This window comes from Mirounga angustirostris, unplaced genomic scaffold (assembly GCF_029215605.1).
Source record: "Mirounga angustirostris isolate CCGP_5_RB_7025 unplaced genomic scaffold, mMirAng1.0.hap1 SCAF_3, whole genome shotgun sequence".
Classification (NCBI taxonomy): Eukaryota; Metazoa; Chordata; class Mammalia; order Carnivora; family Phocidae; genus Mirounga; species Mirounga angustirostris.
In genome coordinates this window covers 176,642,867-176,655,480 of record NW_026991711.1, presented here as the reverse complement: position 1 = coordinate 176,655,480, position 12,614 = coordinate 176,642,867, and the positions used below count along the sequence as shown (strand labels likewise).

General features: G+C 37.5%; 1 protein-coding gene across 5 annotated transcripts in view; it reads left to right on the top strand.

Annotated features, from left to right (window-relative positions):
* The window catches only part of USP37 (ubiquitin specific peptidase 37), an 86,794-nt gene that overhangs the window by 28,423 nt on the left and 45,757 nt on the right, over positions 1 to 12,614 (top strand). For all 5 annotated transcript variants that reach the window (XM_064587051.1, XM_045868000.3, XM_064587050.1 and 2 more), the window contains 3 exons: positions 411 to 508; positions 2,054 to 2,138; positions 9,644 to 9,805. In XM_064587051.1, the coding sequence (XP_064443121.1) occupies positions 411 to 508; positions 2,054 to 2,138; positions 9,644 to 9,805 (345 nt within the window). The remainder of the gene's footprint in view (positions 1 to 410; positions 509 to 2,053; positions 2,139 to 9,643; positions 9,806 to 12,614) is intronic.

The window sequence follows — 12,614 nt, the reverse complement described above, 5'->3', positions numbered from 1 at the left end:
TCAAAGCATGAGCTTATCTCTGACTGGTCCCACTCCACTTATATAGGTTCAGGTATTTGGGAATAATAGAGGGGGAAATGCGACTTAAGAAATTTTAACTGTAGGGGTGCCTGGGTGGCTCAGTCGTTAGGCGTCTGCCTTCAGCTCAGGTCATGATCTCAGGGTCCTGGGATTAAGCCCCGCATCAGGCTTCCTGCTCCACGGGAAGCCTGCTTCTCCCTCTCCCACTCCCCTTGCTTGTGTTCCCTCTCTCACTGTGTCTCTGTCAAATAAATAAATAAAATCTTTAAAAAAAAAAAATTTAACTATATGTGAAATGTAAATATTCTGAAATGATAACTATTTAAAATTAAGAACTATGTCTTTATATACTTATATACATATATATTGAATTAAATTATTAACTGTAGGAACAACAAAGCTATGACAGATCCCTCCAGAAAGTATTTAACCAGCAGCAGAGAGAAGCAGCTGAGTTTGAAACAGTCAGAAGAGAATAGGACATCAGGTAAGTATTTGGTCTTCATATAAGATACTCATTTATTATATGATGTACTGTATTAGACTAGAAATAAAAACCTAAACTGGGACATATCTCTCTACATTTTTCAGGAATATTGCATGATTCAGTATTCGTTATTGGGTACCAAATTTGTATCCAGTACTTGGCTAAAGTATTAGAAATATAAGGGAATTTTTATTCTGTTAACAAAGAATCTAACCTTTACCTTCTTCCCTATTTAACTGCCTAAAATTAAACTTTTTCATTATCAAAATATCTGGATCATAGAATGAATCCAAGGAGTTAAAGTGGTTGAAACTGAATTTTATGAGTGTTGTTACATGTTAGAAGTTCCAGAGGATCTTGGAATTAATTGCCTAAAGCAGTTGTTTAAGCTCACATTGTACCCTATTTTTACAAAAACTAAAAGTTAGACTGTCCACAAATTGATGTGTTTCCCACATTTAACATATCTCTCTGATCCTCTGAACTCCTTAGAGACTCATCTATCTGGTATTGATTTGGATATCATGTCAGCTGGAAGTTAAATTGAAGCAAGCTAAAATATGGCATGATTTTGAGAGTTTGAGAGAATTCATTTGATTGGGACTCTAGGAACATTCTTCTTCTAGTGGTTCAGGATTGTGACTTTAGACTCCTCCAGAAAGAATTAATATAATTCTTACCTCTGAAATAATAATACATTATGTAAACTCCACTTAAGGGTTTTCAGCTTTTATAATCAACCTATAGTTAGAAAACAGAATGCTTGAAGATGTAATAAGCTGTAACAATGTTGAAGTTAAAGTATGTCTTAGAAAGTTGATGCGGGGGTGCCTGGGTGGCTCAGTCGATTAAGCGTCTGCCTTCGGCTCAGGTCATGATCCCGGTCTTCTGGGATCGAGCCCCACGTCGGGCTCCCTGCTCAGCAAGGACCCTTCTTCTCCCTCTCCCTCTGCCTGCCTGTCTGCCTACTTGTGATCTCTCTCTCTCTCTCTCTGTGTCAAATAAATAAATAAAATCTTAAAAAAAAAAGTTGATGCGGAAGAGGAGAGAGTAGGAAGTGGTCAAGTGATAAGGTTCATAAAACAAAATGTAGAAGTTTTAAGTGTGTTAAAGTTACGAAGTTAATTAGTAAAACTAACATTAACACAACCAATAACTGGTTGGAGAGAAGAGAGCAAGAATGGGGTGATGTAAATGAGCAATTTCTGATTTTTCATAATGGAGGTAACTGATACTGTTTATAATTAATAAATTAAGAAATAGTAGAAACATTATCTAGCATTATGAAGGAAATGAGGAAAACTAAGTTTTAAAAAATGGTTAGAAATAAGAAGCACAATTTGTAGAGTTTTGGGGCAGGAGAGTATTCTTTGCTTTTACAACCTTTCCACAGTGTTTGATCTTTTAACATGCATATATATTACTTTGAAGAAAAGAAAGGGGGAAAAAGAGTTAAATATGAACAGGCCTAATGCATAATTTTACTGCTAAATGAAATTGAATGGTTGATTTAGGAATTAAATTTTTCCTGTTTGTTTTTTTTAGGGCTTTTACCTTTACAGTCATCATCCTTTTATGGCAGCAGAACTGGATCCAAGGACTACTCCTCTGGTAGCACTAACTTAGACAGGTATGTGTTGGTTATGTACCTTGTGAAGGACTTGAAGTGCTCTCTTCTTGAGAATATTGAATTGAAGGGATAGGCTGTCCGTTATGCTCTAAGTGAATAATTTAAAATAACAAAATTGATCAGAATCATAGACTCGTGACATTTTAGTTAGATAGTAACCTGGAAATGTTTTAATTTTCAGATGCTTTTTTTTTTTTTTTTACACTTTTCAGCAAATGTATAAACTGAGGTCTAGGGAGATTTGTACTGAGGCCACAGGTTGTGATTGGCAATGTGATCAGATTCTAGAGCAGTGTTATTTTCCATCATGCCAAGCGATGAACATACTAAGATCTCTCCTCAGGCATTTTTATTTTTATTAATTTTATTTATTTTTATTTTTAAAGATTTTATTTATTTATTTGACAGAGAGAGAGACAGCGATAGTGGGAACACAAGCAGGGGGAGTGGGAGAGGGAGAAGCAGGATTCCCGCTGAGCAGAGAGCCCAATGTGGGGCTCGATCAGGACCCTGGGACCACGACCCAAGCCAAAGGCAGTCACTCAACCAACTGAGCCACCCAGGCGCCCCTCTCCTGAGGCATTTTTAAATTGCCTTTGTTGCCTGTGTATTTGTTAAGCTACTACCAAAAGTTAAGACATTTTCTTTAAAAAAAAACAGGTTGTACACAAATTGTACAATCAGTATATTTTACTGAAAAAGGCTACTCAGAAATTTAATTGCTGATCCTATAGATATTAAATTTTTTTTGAGATTTATTGAATATAATATATGAGACAACTGCTGAGTACTTGTGAAGAAGGCATGATCTTGGAATGTAGCCTGGAGGGGCAGTGGTAAATGTAAAAAGGTAAGAGTAATGGTGGTGTATAATAGATATGCTATATATTGACCTATGGATACTTTGTTTTTTAGTAGAATTTAATTCAAAGTGGTAAAGAAAAAATCTTGATTATTTTATAAAATGAGGTGAAGTAAAGAATTTGATACTGTATTTTTAGGTATATTCAGCCTTGAGTGGTATTTCACTTTATAACTGCAGTGGCAACTAAGTTATTTGAATTTAAGAAACATATATCTGTTTATTAGAAGAATTTTAAAGGAATCCAAATTTTTACAAAAACCTAAATTTAGTTTGTAAATAATTAAACGTGGTACAAATTTCTTCTCAAAATAATAGAATTCACTGCACATGGGAATGGCTAAGGAAAATAAATTTTTTTAATGCAAAGCTTTGTTCAAAGATGAAGTGAAAATTTCCAAATCAGTGAGAAAAAAACTGATATTGAGTAAAGGCTGAAGTCATAGGGCACATGGAAAACACAGACTAGAGTCAAGTAGAAAACCAGCATGAGATTGGAAACTGAACATGACCCCAGGCCAGAATTTGGTTTCTTAAATGAAGCTGCATATCTAGAACTGCTCTCTGTGCTAATAAACCAAGGCAAAACACTTCTGTAGAACTACCTGGGTTTGGAACCATAAATGTGCTGCTTGCCTGATGCTCCCCGAGCAGAGTGCAAATACACAGAAATGGGAATTTCAGTGACTGGCATCTGTGTTACCAGCATAGGGACAGGAATTCTGAACCTCTAATGTAAAGTCCCATGCAGATTAGAGATCCACACTGAGGCAACTACTGAACAAGTCAAGAATGCCTGATTGTTGGAATGCAACACAGAGAGAAGGTGGTTAATGTGAAATGAAATGAAGAGACTTATGTTGCGCTCCATGGTCTCCTCCATGTCTTTTTTTTTTTTAAGATTTGTTTATTTTAGAGAAAGCATGTGAGCGGGGGGAGGGGCAGAGGGAGAAGGAGAGAGAGAATCTCAAGCAGATTCACCACCAAGCACAGAGCTGGATGTAGGGCTTGATCTCACAACCCTGAGATGATGACCTGAGCTGAAACCAAGAGTCAGAGGCTAACCAACTAAGCCACCCAGGCACCCCTATCCTCCATGTCTTAATAGCATTTTGGAGAAAATAAGACCAAGGAAAATAAAGACAAGGAATTTGTCAGAGAAATAATGGATGAAAATGATGAAAGTCCACACATTGAAAAGCTTCAACAAATGCCAAACAGCAGATACTTAAAAAAAAATCCACATTGTAGATGAAATTTTAAAAGCTACTTGAAGGAAAATATTTATAAAAAGAAAAGAGGTTGACATTAGCAACAGCAGAAACAAGACACTGGAGTAACAGCATCAAAGAATTCTATACCCAGCTAAATTATAATTCAAGAGTGCAGACAAATAATGCTGTTTTTAGATACAGAGACAATTTATTCTGCAAGAAGCAAACTGAACAAAGGAAGGAATGAAAATATCAGTGAGCAAAAAAAATTATAAAAGCATATTTAAAAATGTAAATACTTTTAAATTCTTTTGTATAATAAGTGCATATGATAGAAACTTCAGAAGTTACAGGGTGCATACAGTGGAAAGTAAATCTCCCTTTCTTTTCTAATTCCTAGTTTATTTTTCCAGAGGCAACTACTATTATTAATATCCATTAAGGATTATCTTATGCATCTAAATAGTTTAATAGTTTTTATAAAATGAAGCTACAATAGGCTTGAAAGCAAAACAATTAATAAAAATTAGACAATAAGGAGAAATACAGGAGTGGGGAAGAGTATAGGGAAATTAAAACATTTTAACTTACTTTTGAGAACTTAAGTTACACATATTAAAAAGTTAAAGGTGACTTCCACTTCTGACCAAGATGGAGTAAAAGGGACCAGATTTGCCCTCCTTCATGAAACAACTGAGGACCTGGACAAAATACATGAAATATTATGGGTCTCATGACATTGGACATGAGGCAGTGAAGGACAGTGATCCATGAGAGATGGGAAACAAATGAAATTAGCCTGTTGACTGCCCCCCCTTGCTTCCTGGAGAAAGTTCCCAGGCTGACACGCAAGGAGGGGGAACCAAACAGAGCCCTGTGCTCTTCCTGAGTTGAGGAAATGGAGCTGGGAGTCCTGGGAAGCCAAGGCATCTGGAATTCACAGAACAGAGACCGGAGGGGATAACTAAACAGAAAAAACTACAGAGGGTCCCCCTTGAGTATTCAGTTGACTGCTGATCAACTTATGCAGGTGAGTAAATTAGCCAAGGCCTGGGAAGGAAGCACCCACGGGATCTAAGGGAATAATACTTGGAGTTCACGTAAAGCCAGACATGTTCCTGTTCCTGATAGCAGGAGTTTGCATGCTAAGAAAGGTCTTGCCTCATTAACAAGGAAATCTATCCCTGGACTAATTGCTGCTCTGTTCCCACGTAACAAACCTTAAAAGCAAGACTCACTCAGATCATACTGTTTCCAGGTAACCTAACCACATCTCAGAGCAAAATTCTGGAGTGTTTACAGAAATCAAAAATATCTGGCACCCAATAAGGTAAAATTCTCAGTGTCTGGCATCCAAGAAAATATACTAGGCAGACAAACAAGCAGAAAAATACAACTCATATGGAGGAGAAAAATTAATAAATACTGACTCAGAAATGACACAGGTGATAGAATTAGTACATGGATATTAAAAGTTATTAGTCTAAAAAAAAAAAGGTACTAGTCCAGATCAGTCATGATGTTAAATATAAATACAGTATGTTCCAGTTAAAGAGAGAAAGACTGGATTTTAAAAGAAGAAAAATAATAATCTGTATCCTATTTAAAAGAAACAACTACAACATAAAGATGAAGAAAGGTTGAAAGCAGAAGGATGGAAGCAAATATACCTTGCACTGTTCAAACTACAGTGTTTAGTAGTGCACAGTAAGAGATATAACTAATAGAAAGCTAATGATAAATTTTAGGGTAGGGGCACCTGGTTGGTTCAGTCAGTAGAGCATGTGACCTTTAATCTTGGAGTTGAGTTCCAGACCTGCATTGAGTGTAGAGATTACTTACAAATAAAATCTTAAAAAAAGAAAGTGTAAGCAGATTAAAGACCTAAATAGGAGGAAAATGAGAATTAAAACTTTTAGGAGAGGGGCGCCTGGGTGGCTCAGTCGGTTAAGCCTCTGTGTTTGGCTCAGGTCATGATCTCAGGGTCCTGGAATTGAGTCCCGCAGAGCAGGGAGCCTGCTTCACCCTCTCCCTCTGCTGCTCCCCCTGCTTGTGCTCTCTGTCAAATAAATAAATAAAATCTTAAAAAAAAAAAAACTTGAAGAAAATAGGAAAATATTTCTGTGACCTTACATTACAGAATTATAAAATTCTTTTTTTTTTTTTTTAAGATTTTATTTATTTATTTGACACAGAGAGAGAGCGAGAGCAGGAACACAAGCAGGGGGAGTGGGAGAGGGAGAGCAGGCTTCCCGCCGAGCAGGGAGCCCGATGAGGGGCTCGATCCCAGGACCCTGGGATCATGACCTGAACTGAAGGCAGACGCTTAACGACTGAGCCCCCCAGGCGCCCAGAATTAATTCTTAAGACACAAAAATTGAAACCATAGGGCAGTGGCCAGGCAGCCCAGCTTCGCAAAGGCTCTTGTTGCACTGTGGCCTGCCACCAGGATGCTCAAGAGGGAGGTCAACTCTGTGGTCTGGGGTGCAGGGAGGCAGTGAAGGAGGAGAAACCTGCTCCTGCAAAAGTAGAAACGAAGCCAAAAAAGGCAGCAGAAAAGGATAAATCTTTAGACAAAAAAAGTGCAAACAAAGGGGGAAAGAGGGAACAAAGGGAAAACAGGCTAAAGTGGCTAACCAGGAAAGACATACTTGCAGAAAACAGAGAAACTGGGGCACCTAGGTGGCTCAGTTGGTTAAGCATCTGCCTTTGGCTCAGGTTGTGATCCCAGTGTTCTGGGATCGAGCCCCATTGGGCTCCCTGCTCAGTGGGGATCCTCCTTCTCCCTCTCCCTCTGCAGCTCCCCCTGCTTGGGATCTCTTTCTCTGTCAAATAAATAAAAAGCTTTTAAAAAAAGAAAATGGAGAAACTAAAAATGAGGAGAGTCCAGCCTCAGATGAAGCAGGAGAGAAAGAAGCCACATCTGAGTAATATCATAAACCATGTCTTATCTGTGGTCCTTGTCTCCCTTCTTGTATAATCTGGAGGAATATTTTTATTTTTTAAAGATTTTTTATTTATTTGACAGAGAGAGACACAGCGAGAGAGGGAACACAAGCGGGGGGAGCAGGAGAGGGAGAAGCAGGCTTCCCGCGGAGCAGGGAACCCGATGCGGGGCTCGATCCCAGGACCCTGGGATCATGACCTGGGCCGAAGGCAGACGCTTAACGACTGAGCCACCCAGGTGCCCCGAGGAATATTTTTATCAACTATTTTATAAATGCAAGTTTTTTATTAGCTCTAGAAACATTTTTAAGGAGGGAATCCCACCTCATCCCATTTTTCTAAGTGTAAAAAATTTTTTTTAAGAGGTTAAATCATTTGCTGATTGTTTCCTGGTACAACCAGAAAGTAGTAGGATATTGAATATGGGAGACTTTGATTGTCTTGGGTGTCAGCTTAACATTCCATAGATGGGGTAGTTTTTCTAACCTATAATACCAAGCATACTAAATGGCAGTTTGGAGTCAGTCATGCATTTAATAGGTCATGAACATTTTATTTATTTATTTATTTATTTATTTATTTTAAATGTTTAAACTTTTTTTTTTTTAAGATTTTATTTATTTATTTATTAGAGAGCGAGTGAGAGAGAAACAGCATGAGAGAGGAGAGGGTCAGAGGGAGAAGCAGGCTCCCCGCTGAGCCGGGAGCCCGATGTGGGACTCGATCCCAGGACCCTGGGATCATGACCTGAGCCGAAGGCAGTTGCTTAACCAACTGAGCCACCCAGGTGCCCGGTCATGAACATTTTAAATTACTTCTTTCCCCATGTTGTTTTTGGTAGAATTGTTTCCTAAAGAAAACCACTCCTTGATCTTGGCTCCCCCATCAGAATTTTGTACACTCTGTAACATCTTGGCAGTCCAGTTTTCCTAGTAACTTTGATAATGTGCTGTGCAAGATTGAAAATTTGAGTATGTAGTGTATATGATATTGTGAATTAATGGGACTTAGTGTAACAGCATATCAACATTTCAAGATAATTGGTACTTGATAAGAAAAATTATTATCAATTATCATAAATTGGTACTTGATTAAGGAAAATTTGCCTTCAAATTTTAAGCTGGAAGGTCACTGGAAGATGTTTTATTTTTTTTTAATTTTTTAAAGATTTTATTTATTTGACAGAGAGAGACACAGTGAGAGAGGGAACACAAGCAGGGGGTGTGGGAGAGGGAGAAGCAGGCCTCCCACGGAGCAGGGAGCCCAACGCGGGGCTCGATCCCAGGACCCTAGGATCATGACCTGAGCCGAAGGCAGACGCTTAACGACTGAGCCACCCAGGTGCCCCACTGGAAGACGTTTTAGAAAAGAATTACAACTACATGATTTTTTAGATTTTTGGTACATACACTAAGAATTGTGTGCAAATTGAAATGTCTACTCATCCTCAGAACAACCAATAAAAACTGAATTATGAAAGAAAAAAATTAAAACCAAAAAAGGTTGATAAAGACTATGTAAAAACTTAAAACTTAGAACATATACAGGGCTCCTGAGTGGCTTAGTTGATTAAGCGTCTGCCTTTGGCTCAGGTCATGATCCTGGGGTCCTGGGCTCAAGCCCTGAGTTGGGCTCCCTGCTCGGCAAGGGAGCCTGCTTCTCCCTCTCCCTCTGCCTCCCACTCCCCCTGCTGGTGTTCTCTTTCTCTCTGTCAAATAAATAAAATCTTTAAATTAAAAAAGAAAAAACTTAGATCATATAATAGACAGGATTAGAACGTGAAATATAGGAAAAACTGCAAATCATTAAGAACCCAGTATAAAACTAAGGGTACACAAAAGCAGTTCAGAGAAGAGCAAACAATTGTAAAAATATGTTCAACTTCAGTAGTAATCAGGAAGATGCAAAATAGAACAACAGTGAGATCAGTTTCCCTCATTAATGTAATGGAGACCATGTGAAGAAATGGAAATTCACTGTTAGTGGAAATAGGAATTGGTACAGCCTTCTTGAAAAACAAATTACAAGGTCTCAGAAAATTAAAAATTAAAAATGCTTATTCCTAACATTTTCACTTCTAAGCATATAAACTAAAGGAAGTTCTCCAGGAGATTATGTAAAAGAATATTTTTTGTGTCATTATTTATAATAGTGGGAAAAGTTAACTGCCTAAATGTTAACTGATGTATCATATCCATTAAGTGAATAAAAGTAAATAGCAAAGTAAAACTATATTATAGTTTTTCTCAAGTCATTAGTAATTATAGGTTAAGTAGGTATAGTATCATATGCCTCTTCAGCTGTCTATTGACAGACTTGCTAATTTACATTTGGGGAATTTTTCCCCAGGTGATCATTATTATTGATATTTCCTCAAGTGTAGGATTTTTTTTTTCTTCAGACATTGACTTCTCTGAATCTGTTAAGGGAAAAAATAGCATGCAAAATTGTTTTGCTTATGCACTATCTATTCTGTTTTATAGGACCAGTGTTTCAAGCCAAACTCCCTCTGCCAAAAGAAGTTTGGGATTTCTTCCTCAACCAGCTCCTCTTTCTGTTAAAAAACTGAGGTGTAACCAGGATTACACTGGCTGGAACAAACCAAGAGTGCCCCTTTCCTCTCACCAACAGCAGCAACTTCAGGGGTAGGTAAATTCTTTATAGTTTACTTTCTTTTTATAAAGTCATTAACTGAAGCATATTTTGCTTGATGTCAAAAAAATGATGAAAGTCATATTAATTATAGTTCTCAAATATGTACTCACTTATTAAAGATTTATCACATCCATAAATAGTGGTAACTCCATTATCCAGTCTCCAGTTTTTGAACTTTGAAAAAAAATATGTGTATATAACATAATCATAAAGTAGAAAATGCATATTCTCCAATCACACATACTTCATCATTACTGCTGAGATACTTCAACAGTTTTATGTATATCCTCCCCATCCCCTTCATGCTTATATTTTTATTAAACACATAAAAAAGAGATCATAGTATAATAACTGTAATAATAGTAGCAGTCATACCTGAAGTCTTTGTTATATGCCAAATACTGTGTACTACGTGCTTAGATTTTTTTCTTTAAATCCTCACAGCCCCTCTATGAGCTAGATGTATCAAAAATCTACTTTTACAAATGAAGTAACCAAGGCTTAAAGAAGTTAATTAACTTTCTCAAGGTGATATAGTCAGTGGTACAGCAGTAGTAAATCTAGTCAGTTGGACTTCACTTGCATTCTTTTTTTTTTTAAAGATTTTATTTATTTTTATTTATTTTTTATATATATTTTTTAAGATTTTATTTATTTATCAGAGAGAGAGACAGAGGCAGGCAGAGGGAGGAGCAGGCTCCTTGCTGAGCAAGGAGCCCGATGTGGGACTCGATCCCAGGACCCTGGGATCATGACCTGAGCCGAAGGCAGACACTTAACCGACTCAGCCACCCAGGCGTCTGATTTTATTTATTTTTAGAGAGGAAGAGTGGGCATGCATGAGCAGGGAGAGGAGCAGAGGGAAAGGGAGAGAGGGGGAGAGAGTGAATCTCCAACTGATTCCACGCCAAGCACAGAGCCTGATGCAGGGCTCAATCTCATGACCCTGAGATCGTGACCTGAGCCGAAATCAAGAGCCAAATGCTCAACTGACTGAGCCACCGAGGCTCCCCTCCACTTGCATTCTTAACCACTGTGCTCTGTTCTCTGTTCCCTGATTTTTTCACTCCACATTGATCATGGGCTTCCTCATATATTAATACATAACCTTCAACCACGTTAGTATGCATTTAGATTTCCCTTTTTTCCCATTACAATCCAGGCTAGAATGAACATTCTCATATACATATCTTTTTAAAATTTATTGGAAGTTTTCTATAGGATAAATTATTGGAAGTGTATTTTCATTAAGATTAAAGGAAGGCACTTTGAAATGTTTTATTACTATTACCAAATTGCTGTCCTCAAACTACCAGCTTGTTTTCAGTGTCATTCAGATTACTGTTTTCGTACCAGCTTAAGGTTATCTTTTTACTTCAGTGAGTGGCATCTCCCAATTTGGCTTATCCATTGTAATATATATGTTTCATGTCTTAGCAGATAATAACATAAAATATACAGTGAAGGTATTTCACTTTCTTCTCTGTTTACCTGTTCCTTTTCGCTGAGCTTTTTTTTTTTTTTCTTTTTTAAGAGAGACTAAGTGTGTGCATGTGCAAGCAGTGGGGAGAGGTAGAGAATCATAAGCAGGCTCCATGCCCAGCATGAAGCCTGATAAAAGGCTCGATCTCACGACCCTGAGATCACCTGAGCAGAAATCAGGAGTCAAATGCTTAACCAACTGAGCCGTCCAGGCACCCCAATAGACAGAATGTTTAAATAAACTGCAGGGAGAAAAACAGTTGTAAAATAATAGCTGAAGATCATCAGTACTCCACTTTCAATGATGGATAGAATATATAGACAGAAAAATCAGTAAGAAAATACAGGATTTGACCAACACTATAAACTGCCTACATCTTACGGATGTATATAGAACACTCCACCCAATAACAACATAATACACATTCTTCTCAAATGCACATGAAACATTCTCCAGGAGAGACCATATGTTAGGCCACAAAATAAGTCTTAATTTTAAAGGTTTGAAATCATCTAAAGTATCTTCTTGAACCACAATAAAATGAAGCTGGAAATCAGTTATAGATGGAAAAATGGAAATATGTAGAAATTAAGTAACACACTCTTAACCAGTAATGTCAAAGAAGAAATCACAAGGGAAATTTAAAAATACTTAGAGATGAATGAAAGCTTTAGCGGCCTACCAGAATTGAGGGATGCAGCAAAAGCAGTGCTCAGAGGGAAATCTATAGCAGGAAACATCTACATTAAAAAAGAAATGTTGGTGAGGCTGTGAAGAAGTTGGAACCCTTGGACTTTGCTGGTGGGAATGTAAAATGGTGCAGCTGCTATGGAAAATAGCATAGCAGTTCCTCAAAGAATTAAAAGTAGAATTACCATAAGATCCAGCAAGTCTGTTTCTGGGTATATATCCAAAAGAATTGAGAGCAGTGACTTGAACAGATATTTATACATCCATGTTTCACCTAAAGGTGAAAGCCACCCATGTGTCCAATGGTAGATAAACCAAATGTGTTTTAGACATGTAATGGAATACTGTTTAGCTTTAAATAGGAAAGAAATTCTGACACATGCTATAATGTGGATGAACCTTGAAGACATGCTAAGTGAAATAAGCTGGTCACCAGAGGACAAACACTGTATGATTTCACTTATATGAATTACCTAGAATAGTCAGATTTCATAGAGTCAGAAAAAATGGTGATTGCCAAGGAGAGGGCAATAGGGAATTATTGTTAAATGGGTACAGAGTTTCAGTTCCAGAAAATGAAAAAATTCTGGAGGTTGATAGTGGTGATAGTTGTACAACACTGTGAA